General features: G+C 41.8%; 1 protein-coding gene across 1 annotated transcript in view; it reads left to right on the forward strand.

Moving 5' to 3' along the window:
* The window catches only part of LOC149457640 (phospholipid-transporting ATPase IC-like), a 135,801-nt gene extending 113,241 nt beyond the window's left edge, over nt 1-22,560 (forward strand). Inside the window, exons 21-28 of the mRNA XM_089683445.1 lie at nt 1,449-1,575; nt 6,330-6,618; nt 8,016-8,239; nt 8,784-8,867; nt 11,939-12,184; nt 14,619-14,751; nt 19,465-19,595; nt 21,175-22,560. Of these exons, the coding sequence (XP_089539571.1) occupies nt 1,449-1,575; nt 6,330-6,618; nt 8,016-8,239; nt 8,784-8,867; nt 11,939-12,184; nt 14,619-14,751; nt 19,465-19,595; nt 21,175-21,399 (1,459 nt within the window). The 3' untranslated portion in view covers nt 21,400-22,560. The remainder of the gene's footprint in view (nt 1-1,448; nt 1,576-6,329; nt 6,619-8,015; nt 8,240-8,783; nt 8,868-11,938; nt 12,185-14,618; nt 14,752-19,464; nt 19,596-21,174) is intronic.
* Nucleotides 22,561-23,115: the final 555 nt, after the last annotated feature.

The following is a 23,115-nucleotide window of genomic DNA, read 5'->3' on the forward strand; positions in this document are numbered from 1 at the left end:
CGGTGTTTGTTTGCACATGATATGTCAAGCACTTTGTTATTGCACTTTATTGTGGATTTTACTTTTAACTAATATTCATACTCCTACTGAGCACCTGTCACTTTCAGTTAGAGTGTGCAATGTTATTGTGTATTATTTCACTGTGCATATATTGTATTTTGGCACTATCTAGTCAGCAAACGCATGACCTGTTTTGCACTTTATTGTGGATTTTACTTTAACCTAATATTCATACTCATACTGAGCACTTTTCCACTTTCAGTTAGAGTGTGCAATGTTATTGTGTATTATGTTTACTGTGCATATATTGTATTTTGGCACGATCTAGTCAGCAAACGCATGACCTGTTTTGCACTCCCAGCACTTGGCACTTATATATTTTTGGGGGGATTATTTAGCATTAGTTATCAATAACTTTCAATACAGTGTGGTCACTTTACATGTATTGTTATATCATTGTACTTACTTATTTAGTTTTTCATGTGAAGTGCTTCACCAATATTTGTTTTTTTATGTCATACATCCTGTGGTATTGGGAATAGGTGTTAGCAGCTTGCATATATTTGGGGTTGTGTTTGTTCATACCAGTGGAGCGCAGCGGGATTATTTTTATACAGCTTTAGACCCAGTGCACTCCGTAAGAGACCTGGTCAGACACGCCCTGCCTCTTCCTCTGCAATACATGTCTGTGTGAGGACACTTGTCATGAGAAGTGACAGGAAAAAGAGAACATAGTGCTTTAAGGAATTTTCCAGCAAAAAAAAAAAAAATCTGTTACACATCATAACATGTGAGGTCATAGGAATGTAAAAAGGTGTGAGACTTGGTTTAGGCTTAAATATTCATATTCAAGCCCTGTTGTGGTTGTTTCGTTTTCATGTTCATCTCAGTTGCAAGGACTTTTGTTAATTATTAAACCCGGACATATCCATTGTTAATCTTTAAAGCAGTTGTAAACCTCAGACATAAAAAATTAATAAAGCATATCTCTCTATAGTGTGCTTGCCTCAATCTATAGCATTAAGTGTAATTTCTGTCTGCTGCTTCATTCCTCTGCTATGTGCATGAGTCACTTCTGACAAGTTTTCCTGACACTGAGAGAAAAAATGGTGACAGGGGAGGGCACAGCCTGCAATTGTCAGCCCCAGTTCTGTTCCTGTGTGTTGTGTGGAGGGGGGGGGGGTGTCCCTTCCCTCTAATCAGCTCTCAAAGCTCACATCACTGAGTGTAACTTCAGCTCCCCACCCCCTGCTTTTCAGAGCTGAGAGATCCTGTGTAAATTCTGCACTTTGAATGTATGCAGATAAACAGATACAACTTAGGTAGGAGGATTTGTTTCATCTCTGTGCATCACCTGAGGCCAGTCACTTCACTGGGTATTGCACATATATGTAAGGGTTTACAACCACTGTAAGGAAAATGTTTCCCCATTTTGTTTATTCCTCCAGCACTTTGATACAGACACGAATAGACCGTCGGAAGACTGCTGAGAATGCAGCTGAATTTCATAGACTTAATGAGCTTGATGCCCTGGCTAGCAAAAAACGTACTTTAATTATAACGGGATCCTGGCTGGTAAGTCATCATTGCACATACAGATACAGTTAGGTCCATACATATTTGGACACAGGCTCAACTGCAGTTTTTTTTAAGGTATTTACCAAAACATAATCAAGCTATAGTTATGTAATGGAAATGGGCTGAAAGTGCACACTCTTAGGTTTAATTTGAAGGTATGTACATCCACATTGCAGGCAGGGTTTAGGAATTACAACTATTAAGAGTAGCCACCCCCCCCTTTTTCAAGGGACCAAAAGTAATTGGACAATTGAACCAAAAGCGGTTTCATGGCGAGGTGTGGGCTACCACTTCATTATTTCTTCATCAACTAAGCAGGGAAAAGGTCTGGAGTTGATTCTAAGTGTGGTATTTGCATTTGGAATCTATTTCTGTGAACCTACATCATTTGTTCAAAGGAGCTGTCCATGCAAGTGAAACAGGCAATTGTAAGGCTTCAAAAATGAAACAAATCCATCAGAGAGATAGCAGCAACATTACAAGTGGCCAAATCAACGGTTTGGTACAGTCTGAGGAAAGAAGAACACACTGGTGAGCTCAGCAACATAAAAAGGCATGGACGTCCACGGAAGACAACAGTGGTGGATGATCGCAGGATCCTCTCTATGGTAAAGAAAAACCCATTCCCAACATCCAGACAAGTGAAGGACACTCTTCAGGAGGTGGGTGTATCATTGTAAAAGTCTACAATCAAGAGAATACTTCACAAGAGCAAATACAGAGGGTTCACCACAAGCCATAAGTCTGAAGAATAGAAAAGCCAGATTAGACTTTGCCAAAAAACATCTTTGGACAGATGAAACTAAGATTAATCCGTACTAGAATGACGGGAAGAAAAAAGTGTGGAGAAGGCTTGGAACAGCTCATGATTCAAAGCACACAACGTCATCTGTAAAACATGGTGGAGGCAGTGTGATGGCATGGGCATGCGTGGCTTCCAGCGGCACTGGGTCATTGGTGTTTATTGATGATGTGACAAAAGACAGAAGGAGCCGGATAATTCTGCAGCATTTAGAGATATACTGTCAGCCCAGATTTAGCCAAATGCAGCAAAGTTGATTGGACTGCGCTTCACAGTACAGATGGACAATGATTCAAAAGACACTGCAAAAGCAACCCAGGAGCTTTTGAAGGAAAAGAAGTGGAATATTCTGCAATGGCTGAGTCAATCACCTGATATCAACCCAATTGAGCATGCATTTCACTTGCTGAAGGCAAAACTAAAGGCAGAAATACCCACAAACAAAGAACAACTGAAGACAGCTGCAATTAGAGCCTGGCAAAACATCAGAAAGGAGGAAACCCAGTATTTGGTAATGTCCATGGATTCCAGACTTCAGGCAGTCATTGCCAGTAAAGGATTCTCAACAAAATATTAAAAAGTAACATTTTATTTATGATTATATTCAATTGTCCAATTACTTTTTGTCCTTTGAAAAAGGGGGGATGGCTACTCTTAAGAGCTGTAATTCCTAAACCCTTCCTCCAATTTGTGCCTGTGTCCAAATATATAAGAACCTAACTGTATCTACAGGAAAACTTGTCTAAGTTGTCAATAACCATTGATATTCTTCAGTACTTAATTATAAAAAGTTTGTTTTCCTTTTTTATCTTGCAGCATCACCCCATCTATGACAAAGGATCAGGTGTCTCCACTTTTTGTGCATGGAGGCTTTTGATCACTTCTACTTTTCACTCTACACCAAACCACTGCATGTGCAGCAAAGGGAGACCAATATATGAACTCAAAAAAAACAATTCCTCTTGCCAAGAAAATCCACTCCCCCACATATTATTATATTCATAAGAAAAGTTTATTGTTGATTACCGGACTCTATTACATGCAGCCAGATACCTATAATTGGCCATCAAAATACACAAAACACGTAAACACTGTACCCCCAAAATCATACCACCAACCCCAAATAGATATAATATCAACATCCAATCCTGGGACACTGATTGGTGTGATCCAGGTCACGAAAATATGATCACCAATCTCAAAGCAGATAGACATATACTGTTTATGGAGAAATCAATAATATGTATAATGCAATAAGGTTCTACATTAAAAAAAATCCCTGGTTATAATACTTTATAGTTTACCTCCCTGACTTGTTCAAAGATTTCAAATGGGCCTTACCACTAAGTCTGAAGTTTACTTTCCCCAGTTGGGACCAACACCATGTCTCCAGGTTGAAGGGTTCTTCCCTTTGTCGATGAATTGGAAATCCTGGTTTGAACTTCCTGGGCCCTTTGCATATGCTCACAGGCATGACTCTTGTGATTCGGTTCTGCATCTGGGAAATATGATCAATCACACTCCTGTGGAGGAATGTTCCCAAGTCTTTTTGGCAAAATCCACTAGGCCATGCAGCCATCTACCATACAAGAGTTCAAAGGGAGAAAACCCTGTAGTAGACCACGGAACCTCACATATAGTGAACATGAGATAGATAAGAAAACAATCCCAGCCCCGCCCATCTTTGTCAGCATATGCAACATCCTTTTAAGCATTTTGTTAACCACTCCACCAACCCTTTGTTCTTAAACAATACACATCATTCCTTCATCACTTGTGAAATAATGGGCAACCCTTGCTATTTCAATATAGGTGAAAATATGGAATAGTTCTTTGATGTTGTTTTTTTGCTGAGGTGTTTCTCAAATAAATTGCTTCTGAAAAGCGGATTATATAATCTAGGAGAACAAGACTGGCCCCTATTGGATTTTACCAAGGGTTGGACTAGGTCTGACAAGACCAAAAGCCAGTCTTCAATAGTGAGGTAGCTTTAACATCTGCCACAAGCTTCTCTGCTGTTTTGGGATTAGTGTGGCTGACCCACCCCTGTGAGTCTTTTGTTGGGGCTTGAAGGAAACGATCCATGGTTACCTGTTCTGTGACATGAGTCGCTGATATGAGCACTGAATGGAGCCACTTCTCTACAAGATATGCCAGTTCATAAATGTGAGCCCATTGTGACTTTTCTGGGCGGTAGACCCTGGCATGCACTTACTGCACCCAAATTACTATAGTCACACCAGTCGTCATGTGGCTTTTGGAGAAAATGGCTAACCCGTACATTGCCAGTGTTGCTAGTGCTACATCCCTCCTGCCCTGGGATCCTGTTCATCATCAGTTTTTACATGAGGGCAGTAGAGTCCTCCTGTTGAGCTTCCAGCTGGGCTGCTATGCGGTAGTCGTTCTCCTGTCTGGCTCTCTGTTGGGCCTCCTGCTGTGCTGCTATGAATTGATTAGCATCCTCAAAAACCCGCAGCTGTGCCCTGGTCACCACATCCTCCATCTTAAGAGCAGCAGCAACAGTCCACAGAAAACAGGTGCCTCTTCCTTCATAGCAAAATGTCTCTTTCTAGGGACTCGCCCTAGACTGCTGGGTGAACACTCCAAGTGCTTCTTGCACAGCAAAACCCCCAACTGTCTGTTAATTTCAAACTTACAGCGCCACCTCTTCCTGTAAAAGATTTCCAGCCCTCTTATAGAATCCGGCATCCTGCTGGTTGGATGTGTGGACCAGGCTGTACACCTTCCCAAATTCTTCTGCAGTCCAAACTCCAGACCTAACACAGGAGTCTTACAGTACGACAGGCATTTTAAAGGGAGAATGTCACCAGCACACCAAGGAACACCAATATGGGTCCAAACGTTTTACTGACCGATCACATAGCTACAGCAAGGCAACGTTTCGGAGTCTCGCACAACCCCTTCATCAGGCATGTGACCATCTGGGGTCATGCAAGACTCCAAAATGTTGCCTTGCTGTAACTATGTGATCATTCATTAAATCTTTTGGACCCATATTGGTGATTCTTGGTGTGCTGGTGACATTCTCCCTTGCTGATTCTGTTCGGTTCCAGCCGACGGTCACTGCAGCACCCACTTATACACACGGCCATTTTTAATGCAGAAACGTGTGCATTTGGATTGTACACTTGCATTCAGGCCTTTTAAAGGGAGACGGACCTATATTCCTCACCAGGCTTCTCTGGAGCCCATGACCATCATAGACTTTGTCATGATATATTTAGAGCCTCATTTGTTGTGCTCCACTATAAATCTGTTAACATTCATGGGGTACTTCTAGGACTCTTGCTGATACACAATGGAATGATTAACATGAACACAGCTTCATTTCACTCACTAAGTGAACATTTTTGGGGAGTGCAATCAGAATCTGGTGCAGCTGTGCATGGTGGCCAATCAACATCTAACTTCAGCTTGTTCAATTAGGCTTTGACAAAAAAAAACCTGGAAGCTGACTGGGTTCTTTGAAGAGCTGCACCAGATTTTGCACTCTCCAGTTTTGTAAATAACCCTCTTACCAGGGGCGGACTGACCATTCAAGCACTCAGGCACTGCCCGAGGGCCCAGGGTCAGTAGGGGGCCTTATGAAATGCCCCTGGTACCTTTTTATAGGCTTTTTTGGGTGTGCTTTGAGTGTGGGCAAGGACACAGGGGCCCCATGATCCCCTATTGCCCGGGGGCCCCATGAGTTGTCAGTCCGCCCCTGCCTCTTACTTTACAAAGTTAACATGTTGCATTCCTTTTGTACATCAACACTAGTGCCAGAAATTCTATCTTTACCTGCTCTATTAAAAATGTGTTTTTGGTTTTTGTCATTGTCCCTATTGGAGAGATTTCCAATCATTTCTGTCCTTACCTGACTGGACATAATAATTCTTAAATTTTTATTATACAAATAATGTATATTATTTATTAACTATTAATGCAGAATGAAATCCTTATGGAAAAGAAAAAGAAGAAAAGAAGGCGCCTAAAACTGAAATTCCCCAGAAGCACAGTGCAGAAGCAGAATGATCTGGAGGAGAAAAAAAAAATAATCGCATTGAAAGAGGAAAGACAGAAGTACTTTGTGGACCTGGCATGTGAGTGCAGCTCTGTCATCTGCTGCAGAGTGACCCCCAAACAGAAGGCCATGGTGGTAGACCTGGTGAAGAAGTACAAGAAGGCCACCACCTTATCCATCGGAGATGGCGCCAATGATGTCAGCATGATAAAGAGTAAGAAAAAACTGTCTGAAGGAATCCTGCCATTAAAGTGACTGATGGAGAAGAATAAGAAACAGAGAGTGCCAATCAAAAATGTGTATGTGCAGATTATATCATCACTTTCTGTCCAGATATCTACCCCATTGCATTTCAAAGCCCCGCTGAAGAAGGCTACTTAGAAGATCTGAAATGTGCTGGCCCTTTATATTAAATGCAAAGAAAAATTAAATAAATCTGGGCATACACTTTTAAAATTGGTGCTTTCTTCCTCATTCTTTTTCTATGTTCTAATAAGAACCTAGTCAAGGCTTTTGTACAACTGCCCATGGAACTATTGCAATGGCAGTAAAACCAAGAGCTATAAACCTTACTCACTCTATCCAAAAAAAATTTTTTTGAGCTATAGACACTTTAAAGTGACCCATGCCATTTCTTTCACTATTCCATCCAACATTACCTGTGCATACAGGCAGTTGTAACCTCTGTATTGCTACCTTTCTTGGGCCATAGCTGTCTAGCAATCTCTTGATAGCACCTGTTAAAACTCGACTTTACCTTCAGAAATCTGATGTTCATCATTCTGTCTGAATAGATTGACATCATCCCTTATTTCATCCCTAATTTCCTAATAGGCTCTAATTTTTTTTCTCTTGGTGATGTCAGCCAATACATATAGATGACACATATTTCACTTATGGGTACACAGAAAGCAATAAAATCAAAATGGCTGTTGGATGAGGAACAATATACCCCACTCATCTATATGGCGCTCATCTGACTTCTGAATCTGACACAGAAACTTATTGCATGTTTTTGGCTTTTGCCCAATCCTCCTAACTGTAGGAAATGGATAGAACAAGTGAATTCCATTCTTATTTGTGAGAAAAGCACTTATCGACATAGAAATTATCCCAGGAAATTCATGCAAATTTTGGCAATTCTGGATGGATACCCCTGGTTTAGCTCCCCCACACCTTATCCTAAATCGTTTACTGCATTGTTAATGTCCTCACTGCTCTGGTGTTGTATTGCATGGTTGGTCGGCTTGGGTGCACAGTGTGCTCTTCACAGTTATGGCCTGCCCAAGCAGAATTGTATACCGAAGGAATTTTCCCATTCTTCCTGTTTTGCTGTATGTGACTTGCTCATGCTTTTCCTTAGTCACTTCAGGTATGTTTTGTTCTTTCTGCTGTTTATTGTATCTTGTTACCACATTGATAAGTCACCTGCATTGTTCTGGGCATTGGATGTAATGTCACTTAATCTTTATTGTACTATGTACTCTATGGTGCTCACACCATGTTTGATATAACTTCACAATTTTTCATTTCTAACAAACATGTTTTCTGATTAAAAAAAAAAATGAAAATGGGGGTTATAATCCTTCCTCTCTCCATCATGTGTCTCAGCTGCTCATATAGGTGTTGGTATCAGTGGTCAGGAAGGTATGCAAGCTGTGATGTCCAGCGACTACTCCTTCGCACAGTTTCGATACCTACAGAGGCTGCTCCTGGTCCACGGTCGCTGGTCCTACATCCGTATGTGCAAGTTCCTCAGCTATTTCTTCTACAAGAACTTTGCTTATACACTGGTGCACTTCTGTTATGCCTTCTTCTGTGGATTTTCTGGGCAGGTACTGTGGATCATTGATAACTTTCATAGTATATTATGTAAAATTGGGATATTGTCATTAATAAGAAAACAAATAACATACAATGAATGCTCAAGTAGAGGAGCAATATAATGGTCAGAATGCTACCCCTACAAAAAGGTAAAAAAAGGCCATTGGTGCCATGCTGTTGGCTCTGTCAAATAGTGTTGGACCCAGAACTATGTAGGCACCATCAGGTGGGAGGTCAGTCATAACTCAAGGAACCCCTAGCAACCTCTAGTGGAATGTTAGATTTCCAGGGAGCTCTCTCTTTCTCCATTACTCCCTCCCACCCTTACTCTTCCACTTTGTTTTCTCTTACCTTGATGTTATTGGACTTGATGTTAATTTACATTATGTATAACTCATCTTAGGAGCTGCCCTTTGGTTTCCGGTAATAGTTTAAAAAAAATGTTACCACAGTGTGCTCCACAATCCCAATTCCTTGTGTAATTACTGTAGTCATTGATTGACCTTTTTTGTGTTTTTATGCAACAAAGTCAAGTTCTCTGTCTTCTGCTTCTAGACTGTGTATGATACCACATTCATGACTCTCTACAACCTGCTATACGCCAGTCTTCCAGTCCTTATTGTTGGCCTGCAGGATCAGGTATGATATACAGCCCACTCAGTTTACCAAGCACCCTTGCAAACTACCTATCTTTATTGTGGACAGTCTCACCACAACAGAAAATGTATGTATCATAATGCAAAAGCCACCTAAAAAGCTGCTACAGATAAATGTCTGTGTTCAGCTGACCAAAGACATGAGATGATCATCACCCAATTGACAGCTGGTACAACTGCCTCATGTTAATGGCAGCAATGGATACAGCCTGCTGACTGCTTCTGGAGGAAAATGTTGGACAGTTTGGAAAGGCTTGTCCATTCAATCCTGTTCCTCCTACGACTGTCCCTAGGGTTATTTGTATGTCCTGAGCATGCATGTTTGTATCAAAACCAGGCATGCCCTTCCATACATGTCTTCCATACAAGTTTTTATTGGCATGTCCTGTGCCAATAAAAACACACCCCAATTAATTTGGGAAGACTAATTCAGGGTATCCCCACCGCAGTTTGTTACTTCAGAGGTCTGCAGTAAAGTGAAATTGTTGTTTTGCAAAGCAGCAAAGTGATTCGCCCGACCTGCTGTGGGGCTTTTTAGGAGTATGCCACTTTTGTTAAAAATAAATAAATAAAAAGAAAGGGAAGGGAAGTAAAAAAATGCCACACAAGCTACTTTGTAATTGAATGTTAAAATGTGGGTCACTGATTATTTTTCAGACATCTGTTCTAAGATACAAGTAAACTCTTAGACACTCCCTGTAATAGTAATTTCATTTTTTACATCTAAAGTTATGTGGACACATGCTTTTCTCATTCAAACAGTGATAGTTATAATGGACACAGTCTCTCCCACTCAGAAATCAGTCCTGAAAGAACATGGAGAAATAAACAGCTTTTTCTTTAGAACAGAAAATGGTAGAAATCTGCATCCTTTGTTAAAATCATTGCAATGCCCATTGATCACCCAAAGGGACTGTTTCTTTTTCTCAACAAAAAAAGTTGTTACACATTAGGTACTGCAAAGTCCTGCATGCTAATACTTGACTGATGATAAAATAGAAATCCAAAAAAAGTAATAATTGTGGCATGCAAAATGTGTCTGGAGAAGGTAGACTCCCCCATATTAATGGAAGTTGTAGCTACTCCTACCATTCAGAGTCATGTTAGCAATACTTGAACTTGCTACAAATATGCTATGCATAGGCAATTATTATTATTCTTCATTTTATTTATATAGTGCCAACAGGTTGGATAGAACTTTACAATGTAAGAGAGACAGTACAGTTACAATACAGAAGGATTAGGAGGGCCCAGCTCATGGAGCTTAAAATCTAAAAGGAAGTGGTACAAAAGTTAACAGACATGAGGGTTGGCAGTTGGAGAAGGTCAAAGCACAGTTTTTAGGGGGGAATTGGAATAGATGTCCATAAATAGATACTGTAAGATTTCAAGGATCCCTTAAAGGAAGACAGGCTAGGAGATAACTAGGCAGTATAGGATAGGGAGTTCCAGAGGATGGGAGCTAGAATGCAGTCCTTTGGGGTAGCGAAGTGGACGATTTGGGCGATATGTCGAGATAATGTTGCTAAGGTAGCTGAGGGCAGTGTTTTGAGTGGCTTTGTATTTTGAATTTGAATTTAACTTGCATTTTGAATTCTATACGTTGGGCTAGTGGAAGCCAGTAGAGGGATTTGCAGAGAGGGGCAGTAGCCACAGATTGGTTAGTACGATGCATGAATCCAGCATCAGCATTCATGATAGACTGGAGGGGGGATAGTCTGTGCAGAGGCAGGCCAGTGAGAAGGGAGTTACAGTAGTCAAAGCGGGATATAACCAGGGAACGAATTCATTGTTTTTTTGTGTTTTTAATTGAGAAGTGGCAAATTCTGGAAATGTTTTGAAGGTTAAAGCAGGAAGATTTAGCCAGTGATTGAATGTGGGGCCTGAAGAAGTCTACAATTACGCTTAGAATCCTGACATGCATGGAGGGACCAAAGGTTGTGCTATTGATCTCAATGGTAAAGTCAAGATAGGGAGATCAAGAAGGAGGAAATATTGCAAGCTCAGTTTTTGGCAGCTTGAGTTTAAGTAAGTGATGTGACATCCATACTGTTATGTAGTTCAGTAATAAAAAGATAAGTGAGGAAATTAAGGGGGTAGAAGTTTATTGACTGGCCCAGGAGAGAGGTGAAGAAAGAGAATAGAAGGGGACCAAGGACAAAGGTAACCCAACAGAATGAGGAAGGGGAGAGGAGGAGATAGAGTGGTAGTTGACACTGTAAAGGCATGTAAGTGGGACCCTGATTCACTGCCAGGCACCTGTCCAGGAATGAGATAAGGTACACACACAAACTCCTCCATTATAACTCACATTCTCCAGGCTGGAGGACCACCTCAGAAATAAGGACTGTCCAGACATTCAGCCTTTCAACAATTTTACTGTAGCAGAACAGTTCTTGGTCAATACATGTCTGCCCTTTCTGTCCTGACTTCAATAATTCTGCACAGTACAAGTCTAAAATTAACATAGGATGGCCACACATCGCTTCCTTTGTCCTCACTATAGGTCCCCATAGGTGCGCTCTCCAACAGAGCTTTTTCGGGCTACAAGTTTACATGTTAATGTACCAAGGATAGCCTTTTCCCCTCACGCTCTGCCCCAGACTCTTCCGGCTCTAGATTTTAAGGACTAAGCTAGACCCACCCAGGAGAAGGGTCTCCTTAAAAGGGGTACCTGCTGTCACTTATTCTCTTGTGTGTAATTTTCGGCTTGAGCTACTAGGCTCTGTAAAAAGAAGTTTTTTCAGGTAAACATGTGAACTACAGCCTGGAGCTCCCCCTGGCCGACTGGCTGGAAATAAGAATACATAATACAGTTGTATTAATTTGTTGTGACATACCTATCTAAATGAATAAATAAATTATATCTATATCTATCAATCTATCTATCTATCTATCTATATATATATATATATATATATATTTATAAAAAAAAAATATTTTTTTTTTTACAAACAAAGCCATGGTATATTCCCTTTATCATATTAGCAGCCTATGCTTGCATGTGTGGTCAATGTTTAAGACATTTAATACTTACTTCTCTCTGTACATAAGGATGTCAGCGACAAGGAGAGCATGCAATGCCCATGCCTGTACATTCCGGGACAGAAAGGCCAACTGTTCAACTACTGGAAGTTCTTCCTAACTCTGATCCATGGCACACTGACCTCTGTTGTCATCTTCTTCATACCATATGGAGCTTTCTGGCAAATGGTAAAAGAGGATGGACAAGTAAACTCGGACTATCAAACGCTTGCCTTTACCACTGCCACCATTGTTATTATCATTGTAAATTTCCAGGTATGTTTATTTTAACATGGAACATGGATGTTTATGACATAAGAGCTTTACTTACTGTGAGATCCTAGACAAGGGCCACTAGAGTTGGTATGGGAAAGTTGGGCTGACACCATTTTCCCTGCTGGAGTTAATAAAAACATTGTGGTCACCTCCCCGCCAACATTTTTGCATAGCTAACAGAAATTTTGCTTTAAGAGACTGAAAGACTCATATTGGAGGAGATGGGAAGCAAAGAGATTAGATGATGTTCCCAGAAATCCAGTATTTAGTAGAAACTGTTTTTTAAGGGCACACTCCATCATGCCAGGATGAAATAGAAGGCTTAGAAAAGGAAGGCTTAGCCAAGAAAGGCTAAGCCCTCTATATGGAGATTTTAAGGCTCATACATAATGTGTAAATGGAGTGTTCATTTAATCTACACTAGAAAAACAAGCAGCACCTTGTCAGGGTATTTATATTTTTTTTATATTTTTCAAGGAAATATTGCAGCTCTGTAAGACAATGTGCACATGCTAGAGATGCCACTATTGTTCTATAATGGCCTTGTCATGTACCTCCATGTTTGCAGATTGTAGATATACAGTTTGATTTACTAAAGGCAAATAGGCTGTTCACTTTGCAAGGAAATGTTCCCCCAGAGCATCGTGAATGTTGGGACATTTCATTTTGCAGAGAATACCCAACAACATTCATGGAAAGAAACAGCATTTTTGCTTGCACATGAATGAACGATGGAGGGCACCAGAGCTTCAACTCATTCACTAAGCTCTGGTGAAAGTTCTGTAGCTACAAATAAAGATGTGGGCATGGTCAGGTTGTCCACTGATTTCATTTTTAAAATCTGGTAACCTTACTTTATCATCATTCGTCATTTTATTTTCAGATGACTATCTTGATGACTTTCTTCCTTCTTAGTTATATTCTGTAAAAAACCCACTTGCCCTTTGTAAATCAACCCTGATGTGCTCCCTAAACACTGCAGCAGGATCACTACTGTGGACATCATGGGGTTGATTTACTAAAGACAAAGAGACTGTTCATTTTGCAAGGTAACTTTCCCCAGAGCCTGGTGAATGAGGTGAAGCTCTGCTAACCTCCATCATTCAGTCATGTGTAAGTAGGACATCATTGCCCCACCTCTTCACCTTGTCCAATCAGAAAATGCTTTGTATTTATTGAGAAAATGCAAATCATTCTTTGAATGGTAGCTGTGCCAATTGACCAACCTCGTCTTCAGAATGTATCAGGCAAGTAGAAATCACTGGAGTAGCAGTGTCTATTTTGGTGATTTCTAACTTCCAGGGGCATCAGCCGGGTATGGTATATAAATAATTACATTACAATTCTTTGATATTTGCACTCAGCACGCGATAAAGAAGCAAGTGAAGATCACTGGAGTAGAGGTGTCTAATAGTGATTTCCAGCTTCTAGGAGGATCAGCTAGGTGTGTGTGACCCCCTTAAGCTGGGCTGTAATTGGCTCAGGCGGATTATACAGTTTCTTTATCTGGCTTTCCCCTAATCTCAGCAGGACTGTGCAATTCTTACTGTCACCAGGTGTCACTGGTACCACAGGTCATAGTAGGAGATTGCACACATAGACTGAGTTATGAATATTTTTATTTCTTCCAGACAGCTCAGTAGGAGGTTCTATGGCCACTGGTGCATTCTGGGGGAGGATATACATATATTTGGAGTGGGCCATGTGCTGGCTCTCCTACCTCAGGCTGAGGCCTGACTAGATGCTGCTGGAGAGAGTTCTATGCTTAGGCCCAAAAGCCTGTCTGGGTGTATCTGCTTTGAAGTGGTCCTAAAACTTTCCTGCCCAGCGTGGAGGAAGCCAAGCCAAGGTGAGAAGATCCAGGGGAGGCCCCTTGCTGGAGAGAGCCAGGATGAAGACTGGTCTCTCAGAAGGGCCTGGTGACTTGCTTGGAGGACGTACTAGACTTTGAAAATGTGCTTGCGGTGTTGCTGGGTCAACTTAAAGGTTGTGACACTGTGAAGCTGGACTTTGTTCTGGAATCCAAGAAGTCTGTAAGTGATCTATGTGGCATCTGAAACCCCAAACACTCCACTCCCATTCTTTTTCAAGTTCAATATTAAAGCTTTGAAAAAGACCTAAAGTGATTGGTGTCTAATTTCAGTTCTAATCTCCCCTTTCTAGCCATGGACTCACCCCTGGGGTAAATGATAGCTCGCTCCCTGCCCTTTGGAGGTACTATACTGTCTTCAGGGGAGTCAGGGGGGCTCTACATATGGTATGTACATAGTCACTTTGGTCCAAGGTGGTCTGATGTAATTATGTATAAAATTATCCATATGTGGAATGCTTCTTTAAATCATTGAAACCCTCTAGAGAGTGAAGGGTTTGATTAAAGAAAGTCTCCTGAGTATAAATGAAATTGCTAATGTCTGATTTTTATTTTTATCTGCAGATTATGATAATAATGGCATTCTGGAGCTTTTTATTTGTGTTTTCGGTTTTTGGATCCATCGTATTATATTTTGCAATTACATATGACTTACACAGTGGTGGAATGCATCAAATAATTACCTCACTTTTGACGGGTATGTTTAATCACAAAGTAGTAAGCTTACATACAGTAGATGTTATGATGGGTGTCCTGGATGCAGCTTTATAATCACCCAACCGCAGTATGTCTACGTCTTTATGAAGAAGAGTTACTGCCCATTTCTTTATCTGGACACACCTCTTTCCTTTTTGCTTGCCTCTCTAGAACCTGCATAGTTGTACTCTTCCTGATCCCCAAGGCTGCATTCACACAATTGTTTTAAGTAAATTTTGTGATGTGGTGCCCATAAAGTCTGTGCAGTCACACTATAGCGTTTTGTGGTCATGTGCAAAATTGAGTGACTTTGCATAAATGCATTTACATGTAGCACTACCCCCCAACAGGGGCCGCTTGATAATGTTTGTCCCCAGTGGTTGCCCTGACCTTGCAAGCTTCCTGACACCTGTGACACTCTGGGATCAGACATATTTCAACAGTATAGGATAATAATGCAAGAGACACAATTCTTTAGTAACACTTCTATATTATTCTTGTTCAAAGGAGAGTAGACCATAAGAATAATGGGTTTAGGATATAAAACCCAAGTTAACGCATAAAAATATTACACTGATAAAATAGAAAAATTCAATTAGCAATGTCTGACAAATTATACAGTCATGAGTAATAAACTTCAACTATTATACTGCCACACCAGCAGTAAGAGGGGGAAGAAAAGGCTTGTTGAGTTATCAGCTCCTCTCCAGGCCACTGACACCCCAATGGTGAACAACCTTAGACCCATCTCCGTGCTGCCATTTACATCCAAGCTCCTTAGTCTACAATCGCCTTAGCTCCCACCTCACTGACAACAACCTCCTCGATCCAGTACAGTCTGGCTTCCGTTCCCTACACTCCACCAAAACCACCCTACACAAAATCACTAATGACCTGCTAACCGCCAAAGCTAATGGCCACTACTCAGTCCTCCTACTCCTCGACCTTTCCACGGCCTTCGACACAGTTGACCACCTCCTTCTCCTTAATAAACTACACTCCCTTGGCATCAGAGACTCCGTTCTCTCCTGGCATTCCTCCTATCTATCCCAACGCTCCTATAACGCTACCACCTCCCCCTCTTTGTTGGGGTCCCCCAAGGCTCTGTCCTTGGGCCCCTTCTCTTCTCCATCTACACCTCCTCCCTCGGCAAACTGATACACTCCCACGGCTTCAACTATCACCTCTACGCCGATGACACGCAAATTTACCTCTCCACCCCTCACCTCACCCCTTCAGTCTCCACCCGTATCGCCCACCTACTGAACGACATATCAGACTTGATGTCGCTCCATTTCCTCAAATTGAACCTTTCCTAATTTTCCCCCCAGCCCGCGCCCCCCTCCCATCCTCTCCATCACGACCAACAACGCCACCATCAGTCCCACCCCGCAAGCCAAAGTCCTAGGTGTCACTCTAGACTCATACCTGTCCTTCCAACCCCATGTCCAATCGTTGGCAAACTCATGCAGGCTCCACCTCCGCAACATCTCCAAATTACGTACGTTCCTAACCCCAGACACTACTAAACAACTCGTTCACTCCCTTATTATCTCACGTCTGGACTACTGCAACTTCCTTCTCACCAGCCTAACCCAACACAGGCTATCCCCGCTTCAGTCTATCCGGAATTCAGCGGCCAGACTCATCCACCTTACCAACCGCTCCTCTTCTGCCACCCCCCTCTGTCATTCCCTCCACTGGCTTCCGATTGCCCAACGCATTAAATTCAAAATACTAACACTGACATACAAAGCCATTCATAACGCTGCCCCAAACTACCTCACCGACCTGATACCCAAATGCCACCCAACCCGTACTCTTCGCTCTTCACAAGACCTCCTACTTTCTAGCTCCCTGGTCTCCTCCTCCCACGCCTGACTGCAGGACTTCTCCAGGACTTTCCCCATCCTCTGGAACGCACTACCCCAATCCATCAGACTGTCACCTACCCTCCTCACCTTTAGGCGCACCCTGAAAACCCATCTCTTCAGGGAAGCCTACCCCACCCTCACTTAACAGCCGATCTCCTCCACTCCTCCTACCACTCCATCCCCCACAGCCACTTCCTCCTGTACCACTATCCCCTCCCTCCTAGATTGTAAGCTCGAAAGAGCAGGGCCCTCGAACCCCTCGTGGATTGTTTTGTTACTATATTGTCTCATGTACTGTCCCCCACTATAATGTACAGCGCTGAGCAAACCTTTTGGCGCTATATAAATACTGTATAATAATAATGCAGAGAATTATGTACAGTAAATATATACTCTGGCATAAATAGATACAATTATCCTAATTTGAATAACAATAGCCTTAGACGAGAAGAGGGCCCTTTAACTAGAGACTGAAACTTGAGTCCTGTGATGCTTAAAGTTCCTGATATGATGGTGTCCGTTGTCTTGTGCTAGCAATGGTGGGGTCCATAAACAGTAATGAATACTGGTAATTCAGTGAAGTGAAACGGATAGGCTGTGGTACTGCTCAAAGCAAAGATCTCCTGATACTGAGGTGTAAAGGTGTCTGCATGCAGTGTCTCTAGAGTGATGACAGAAAGAGATTGGGCATCCACCTGCTCACCAATCCTATGGACAGCACCGCCTCCTAGGAACGAGAGTTCTTACCCAAGCTCTTGGCTGTTTGCAGGGAAGTGCAGAGTTACTGCCTGACGGCCTGTCAGTGCAGCAAGCAGAGATGTCTGTGTGAAGACCGGACAGTAACAGTCCTGAAGCGGAGAAGCTGATGTGATCCCGGTGTGGGGATTAGCATCACCGCTGTGCTGAACTGATGTGCAGAGTCTCAGAGCAGTAGGCCAACAATTTGTCTCTGGAGGAGAACAGCAGTCCCCCTGTGTTCAGCTCTGAAACCCACGCCCAGAAAGCAAGCCAGTCCTTTGCAGCAGAATATATCTGCTATAGAATATATATCTCTCAACCTTCTGGTTCACTAGCTCTCTGGTAGTTGTAGTTCAATTAGTACTCAGGAATATAGGATGTATTGGCTGTAGGACTACAGATCCAGGATCCTCTGCTGTCAGAAGAACTTGATCCACCATGCTAACAGGAAGTGATGTAGCACTCCCAGTACTGGGCACTAGGAAAAAAGGATTAATCATAGTCTTATCTGAAAATGTCCCTGCAAAATATCGCTGGCACCTGGATCCATACAAAACCAGCAAAACAGGCTGTCATGCTTATGGTGCCAATCATTATTAATGGGGCCCCAAATGTGGCAAGCAGATATAAACACTTATTTACTTACCTGCACTCCGGCACTGTCCCTTGGAGTAATTGTTTCTCGCCACTAGATGTTCTCAGTTTTCCTGGCTGAATGCTCAGTGTCACTCAACCCAGAAGACTGAGGAAATCTTGTGAGTGCAAGGCTTTGTGGATCCACCCCCTGGAGGTGGCATCACTATGGCACCTTGTACTTAAATAAAATCAAACAGAGAACAGCACTGATGTAGACGCATCAGTGCTCCCCTCTGTATTATTTAGGACTATCTATTTCCAGAGAACACCCAAGAAGTAAGAGGAGCCTGTGTGTCCTGTGAATAGCCTGTAGACATCTGGAAAATGCTAGTATAAAATAAAAAGGATAACATTCTGCCAGGGGGCTGTCAGTTAAGGGAGAGAGGGTAAGAACCACTTCAGTGGGCTTAGAACATGGAGGTAGAACACAGCACAACCAGGATATCCAAAATATCTTTGTAGACAGGTGCAGGCTGACCTCCCAACACAGGCGGAGCTGTTGCATCCGCCTTGGAGGGAAAGTGGAAGACAGGAGGAATACCCATTCCTCTTAGGCCTCCATATGTATCATCGGGTGGGCTGCTGTCCAATTGACGCTGATCTCTGAGGCCATCACTAGTGAGGGCAGAGCTTATATAAAAATCCTAGCTCATGGTAGTTGGTGTGAATTCTACATGTGGTTACATTAGGAACAGGAGGCAGGGAGAGTGTCTAGCGTAGGAAAAGGTTCCCGAGGAGAAGCGATAGCATAGGGATTCTTGTCAGAACTCCTTGTGGAACTTGTGCCTACTGCATCTGCCTTCCAGGTGCTCTCTGCACCAGGTGCTGCCAGCCTCTGTGTACAGCTCTCTTCCACTCTCTGCAAGTCCCGTATACTGCTGTGAGTATTGCCGCTTGATTCATACTGCTGATTAGACTCTGTTACTGTGTCTAAAACAGTTTGATGATATAACTTTGCATCTTGCACCACTGTGTATGCCATGCCTTCCCTCTGAGTGCCTACTGCCTGGGCCTTTCCCCACCCCACAGCTTATACTCTGACATTACAGGAAAAGCAAGCATATCCCTACCATTCCCTCAATGGCATACATGGTGTCCAAGTGAATTTACCAGGTTAGTAGCAGCTGCACTTGCAGGTGAACCTAGCAAGCAGCATTTAGGGAACCTAGCGCTCAGACAGAGGTCATTCTTCATGATGCACACTTGAGACTCTAGAGAAATAAAAGGTATTGATAAAAAGATAGAGCAGGGGATATTCACAGAACAGGGATTGGCTGCACAGAAAATTAGGAATATTGACAGAACAAGGATTAGTTGCACAGAAGCACATAGATTGCATGGTTAAATACTGGCCATTGCAATTGTATACAAAGTTTGTTCCTTTTTTTAAACAGTAGTAACCCCACATGGTTTGGTTGAATTTATAACACTGTTTTTTTCCCCCATTTTCTTTTATTCCATACTAGGGGTGATCACAAATGATTTAAGACAACCCTATATCTGGTTGATCATCATTCTAGCTACAGGCATATGTCTTCTTCCTGAGCTGGCAGTGAGATTTTTGTGGAAGCTTGTCAAGCCTTCTGCAAGCGAAAAGGTATGTAACATATAGCAAGCAAAGTAATAAAAAAATACATCAGCAGTGCTAAGGAAAAGGTCCAACGCTTAGATTTAAGATAGACGGCACCTCATTTGGCCAGCTGAAGCAAATCTAAGAAAAATGAATGGCACTGCATTGCACCGCAGATAGAGCAGGTGCATTGCCATGTGTTGCACATGCACAAATGAGTCCTTATTGTATTTGAGTCCCCCCATAACATAGTTTTAGTACCAGTTGATCCTTCCAGCAGATGTATGGAATTGTAACTTAATTCAGCAGTGTGACAACCCTATCTGTTAGGCAGTGAAATCACTGAAGCTTTGTCAGTGTAAGGATATGTAGTTTTAAATTAACTTTAAGTTATATGATCTACAATGTACTTCATCAAGAGATCCAGATCATTCACTAAGAAACCTGGGCAGTAGCATCGGTCCTGGTGGATGTATAGGGAACCCAAGTACAACTCCTGCAGTAAACCAGACGGGTATTGCAATTGGGGGTGAGTTGTACTTGTAGGCAGTTGGTTTTGAATGGGGCATTGCAAGTACCAACAATGCAAAGTGGCCTTCTGTGCCTATTGCAATTCTTATCAATGTCAACCAAAGGGATGGGGGGGAGTTGCTACTTTGCCTAGACCGCCATTCTGCCATAAGTCTCTACATCTATACTCACCCACTTGCATTATAAAATATTTCCAACTGGAGGTTTATGCACAGGTCCAGAGTCCTCTTTCTTTTAGTTTTTGACAAGATATATTAATTGTCCTAGTTTCCAACATACCATCCTTTTACCTCTACAGAATTGGTATTAGAGTGGAAAACACCACTTTTTAGTTGGTCACTTCTAGAGGTTCATCCAGTAGATAACTGAAAGGAGATGGTTGGGTCTCCCTATCTCCTAGGACCAGGCCCAGTCCCCCTTTCTATACCTCTTTTAGTCAGATCCTAGAGAAGTACTTCTAATGGTTAGACATGCTCCTCTGGAATATAAACACAGAGGGTATAGAAACGGTGGACTGGTTCTGGTCCTTTATCACACAAAAATAGATCCCCTTCAAAGACAATAGATCCCTCAGCAGTCAGCAACAATAGATCCTCCAGCACACCCCAGCACCCCTTGCCATTACACACATTCAGTGCTGGAGATGCTGGAACTGCGTTCCCCGCGTTCCTGCTGAAAAACCCCCCTGCAAGTAAGTGACACTCTGATGGGGACCCTGATTTTAAGGGGACTCTGATGAGAAAAATGCAGACTGAATGTATTTTATTTGACCTTTACTAATGGCTTAAGTTTATTTAGAATTTCTTTGCTTTGTTTTACTAAAGTTATTTTTCTTCTGTTGTTCTGAATCATTTCATGCTGATTGCAAAAATGTTCCAAGTAATTTATAAAACTGATTTTTTTTGTCCTGGCAATATTTGTAAAAGTTTGGAGACGTCTGGTCTATAAAATGCATGTGCTGATTGCTTCCTTTTAGTTTCTATATCTGTTCAGTTCTAGGTGTTCTTTATTATTGGTGGACAGTCCTGAATAGTAACGTATTTCTAACGTGATGAAAAATATTTTTCTCCTGAAGGTTGCTAAAAATCCGGAGAAATACAGAGTGAAAGAACCCCTACCTCAGAAAGCCACCGGCACACTCCAGCGTGGCACCTCCCTTCGCCGTTCTGCGTATGCCTTCTCCCACCAGAAAGGGTATGGAGACCTCATCTCCACCGGACGCAGCATAAGAAGAAAAAGGCCACCACTTAGCGGAGTGTTAGAAAACAGCGAGGAAACAAGCGCATCGCCTGTAATATAAAAACTATACACTGAAGGAGCTAAGCGCTAAGTGCATTAGTATGGACAACCTACAGAGAAGTGCACACTTTTCTTCTTCAAAACAGGAACAATTCACCCAGTAAAAGTGTGTGTACTATTTGTTTTATGAGAATGAGGCAAGAAATTAATGTTTTTAGGCTGTATCCTGAGTTGGGCAAATATCTACCATTGTTTTAAAATGGAAAATACCACGTTTGCCCACTAGGTGGTGCTAAGTATTATAGGAAATGTATATAGTACTTAGCACCATCTATTGGCCAAATGCAGTATTCTTCATTTTAAATAAAAAAAAAAATAATAACATTTGATCAGCAAAGGAAATAGCCCAAAAGCTAATTTTTCCCCAATTCACGGGTTCACTGGGTAAATTGCTATGCAATTTAAAAAAAAATAAATAAAAACACTCCTTTAAGTGATTATTTTTGTATATTTCCAGCACTAACAGTTGTGCAACAGAAATGTCCACCAACAGGTCATAGTGATGTTTACATTGTTTGTTATGTTAAAACAAAAAAAACGGGTATCTTATCCTACATGGACTCAGGTGATCACAATGTTTGTACATTTTTTATTTAATGCTCCTAATAAATTAGATATAAGTATGTTTTTTTATAGGCTTGTTTTACAGACTGAAGGAACTTGCTTACAGTGTATCTATCACGTAGCAATGATCTTCTCATATTTGCTCCCTTTTGGTCAGCTAAATATACCACTGAAAGCATTTTGTTATATCTGTTCAATAATCGCAGAAATAATCTGGTAATCCTGCCAGATAACTTGAGAGCTGCTAACTTTCTGTACCCCCTGGCTGGGCTTTATTTTCAGTTAATATTGTTCTCTACACGTTCTACAGAACACCTCCTCCATGATATAGAAAAGGGAAGGTGTTCTCTGCCTTTGCTCTACTGTTATCAGATAGCTCTCCCTGTAGACTATGGACCCCCCCCCCCCCCCAATGTTATCCACTTGAGCTCTGGAACTTTTTTCACACAGAAAGAGCTTTCTTTTGTTGGTATTTGATCACCATTGGGTTTTTCATCTTTTTGCGATACAAATGAAAAAAGACTGAAATTTTTTTTAAAAAACTGTATTTCCTACTTTGTCATAAAACATATCTAATAAAATCAAATTTCTTCATAAATTTTGGCCAAAATGTATTCAGCTAAATATCTTTGGTAAAAAAAAAAAACCCTAAAAAGTGTATATTAATTGGTTTGTTTGAAAATTATAGCGTCTACAAACTATGGTATATGTATTTCAAAACTGATTAATCCTGATCCAATCATTTCTTGAGGCCCTGAAATGCCAGAACAGTACAAATACCCACCGAATGACAAATGAAAATCATTGTAACAGCAAAGTTTTCAACTGTCATGAATGGGTTACAGTCATGACAAATGTGATCACTAGGATGCTAGGGTATAGGGCGCTGTGATTGGCCCAGGTACCATGTGATAGCTGTGGGTCAATCACTGCATAGGAAACACAGCTGTTATGAATGAATTCATTCATAACTGCTTTGTTAACACTGTGATCATTTGATTGCATAGCGATTACATGATCATTGGTCTCCGAGTACCAGAATCCAGTCTGGATATCGCGGTCGCGGGAGTGGCGCCCCTAACCTGGAGAAGGCTGGATGATGTACATCGTCTATACCAAAAAAGGGAAGGGAAGAAATGGGAAAGCTGGGGAG

This window comes from Staurois parvus, unplaced genomic scaffold (genome assembly GCF_062004578.1).
Source record: "Staurois parvus isolate SC_StPar_1 unplaced genomic scaffold, SC_StPar_1.0 ptg000310l, whole genome shotgun sequence".
Taxonomy (NCBI): Eukaryota; Metazoa; Chordata; class Amphibia; order Anura; family Ranidae; genus Staurois; species Staurois parvus.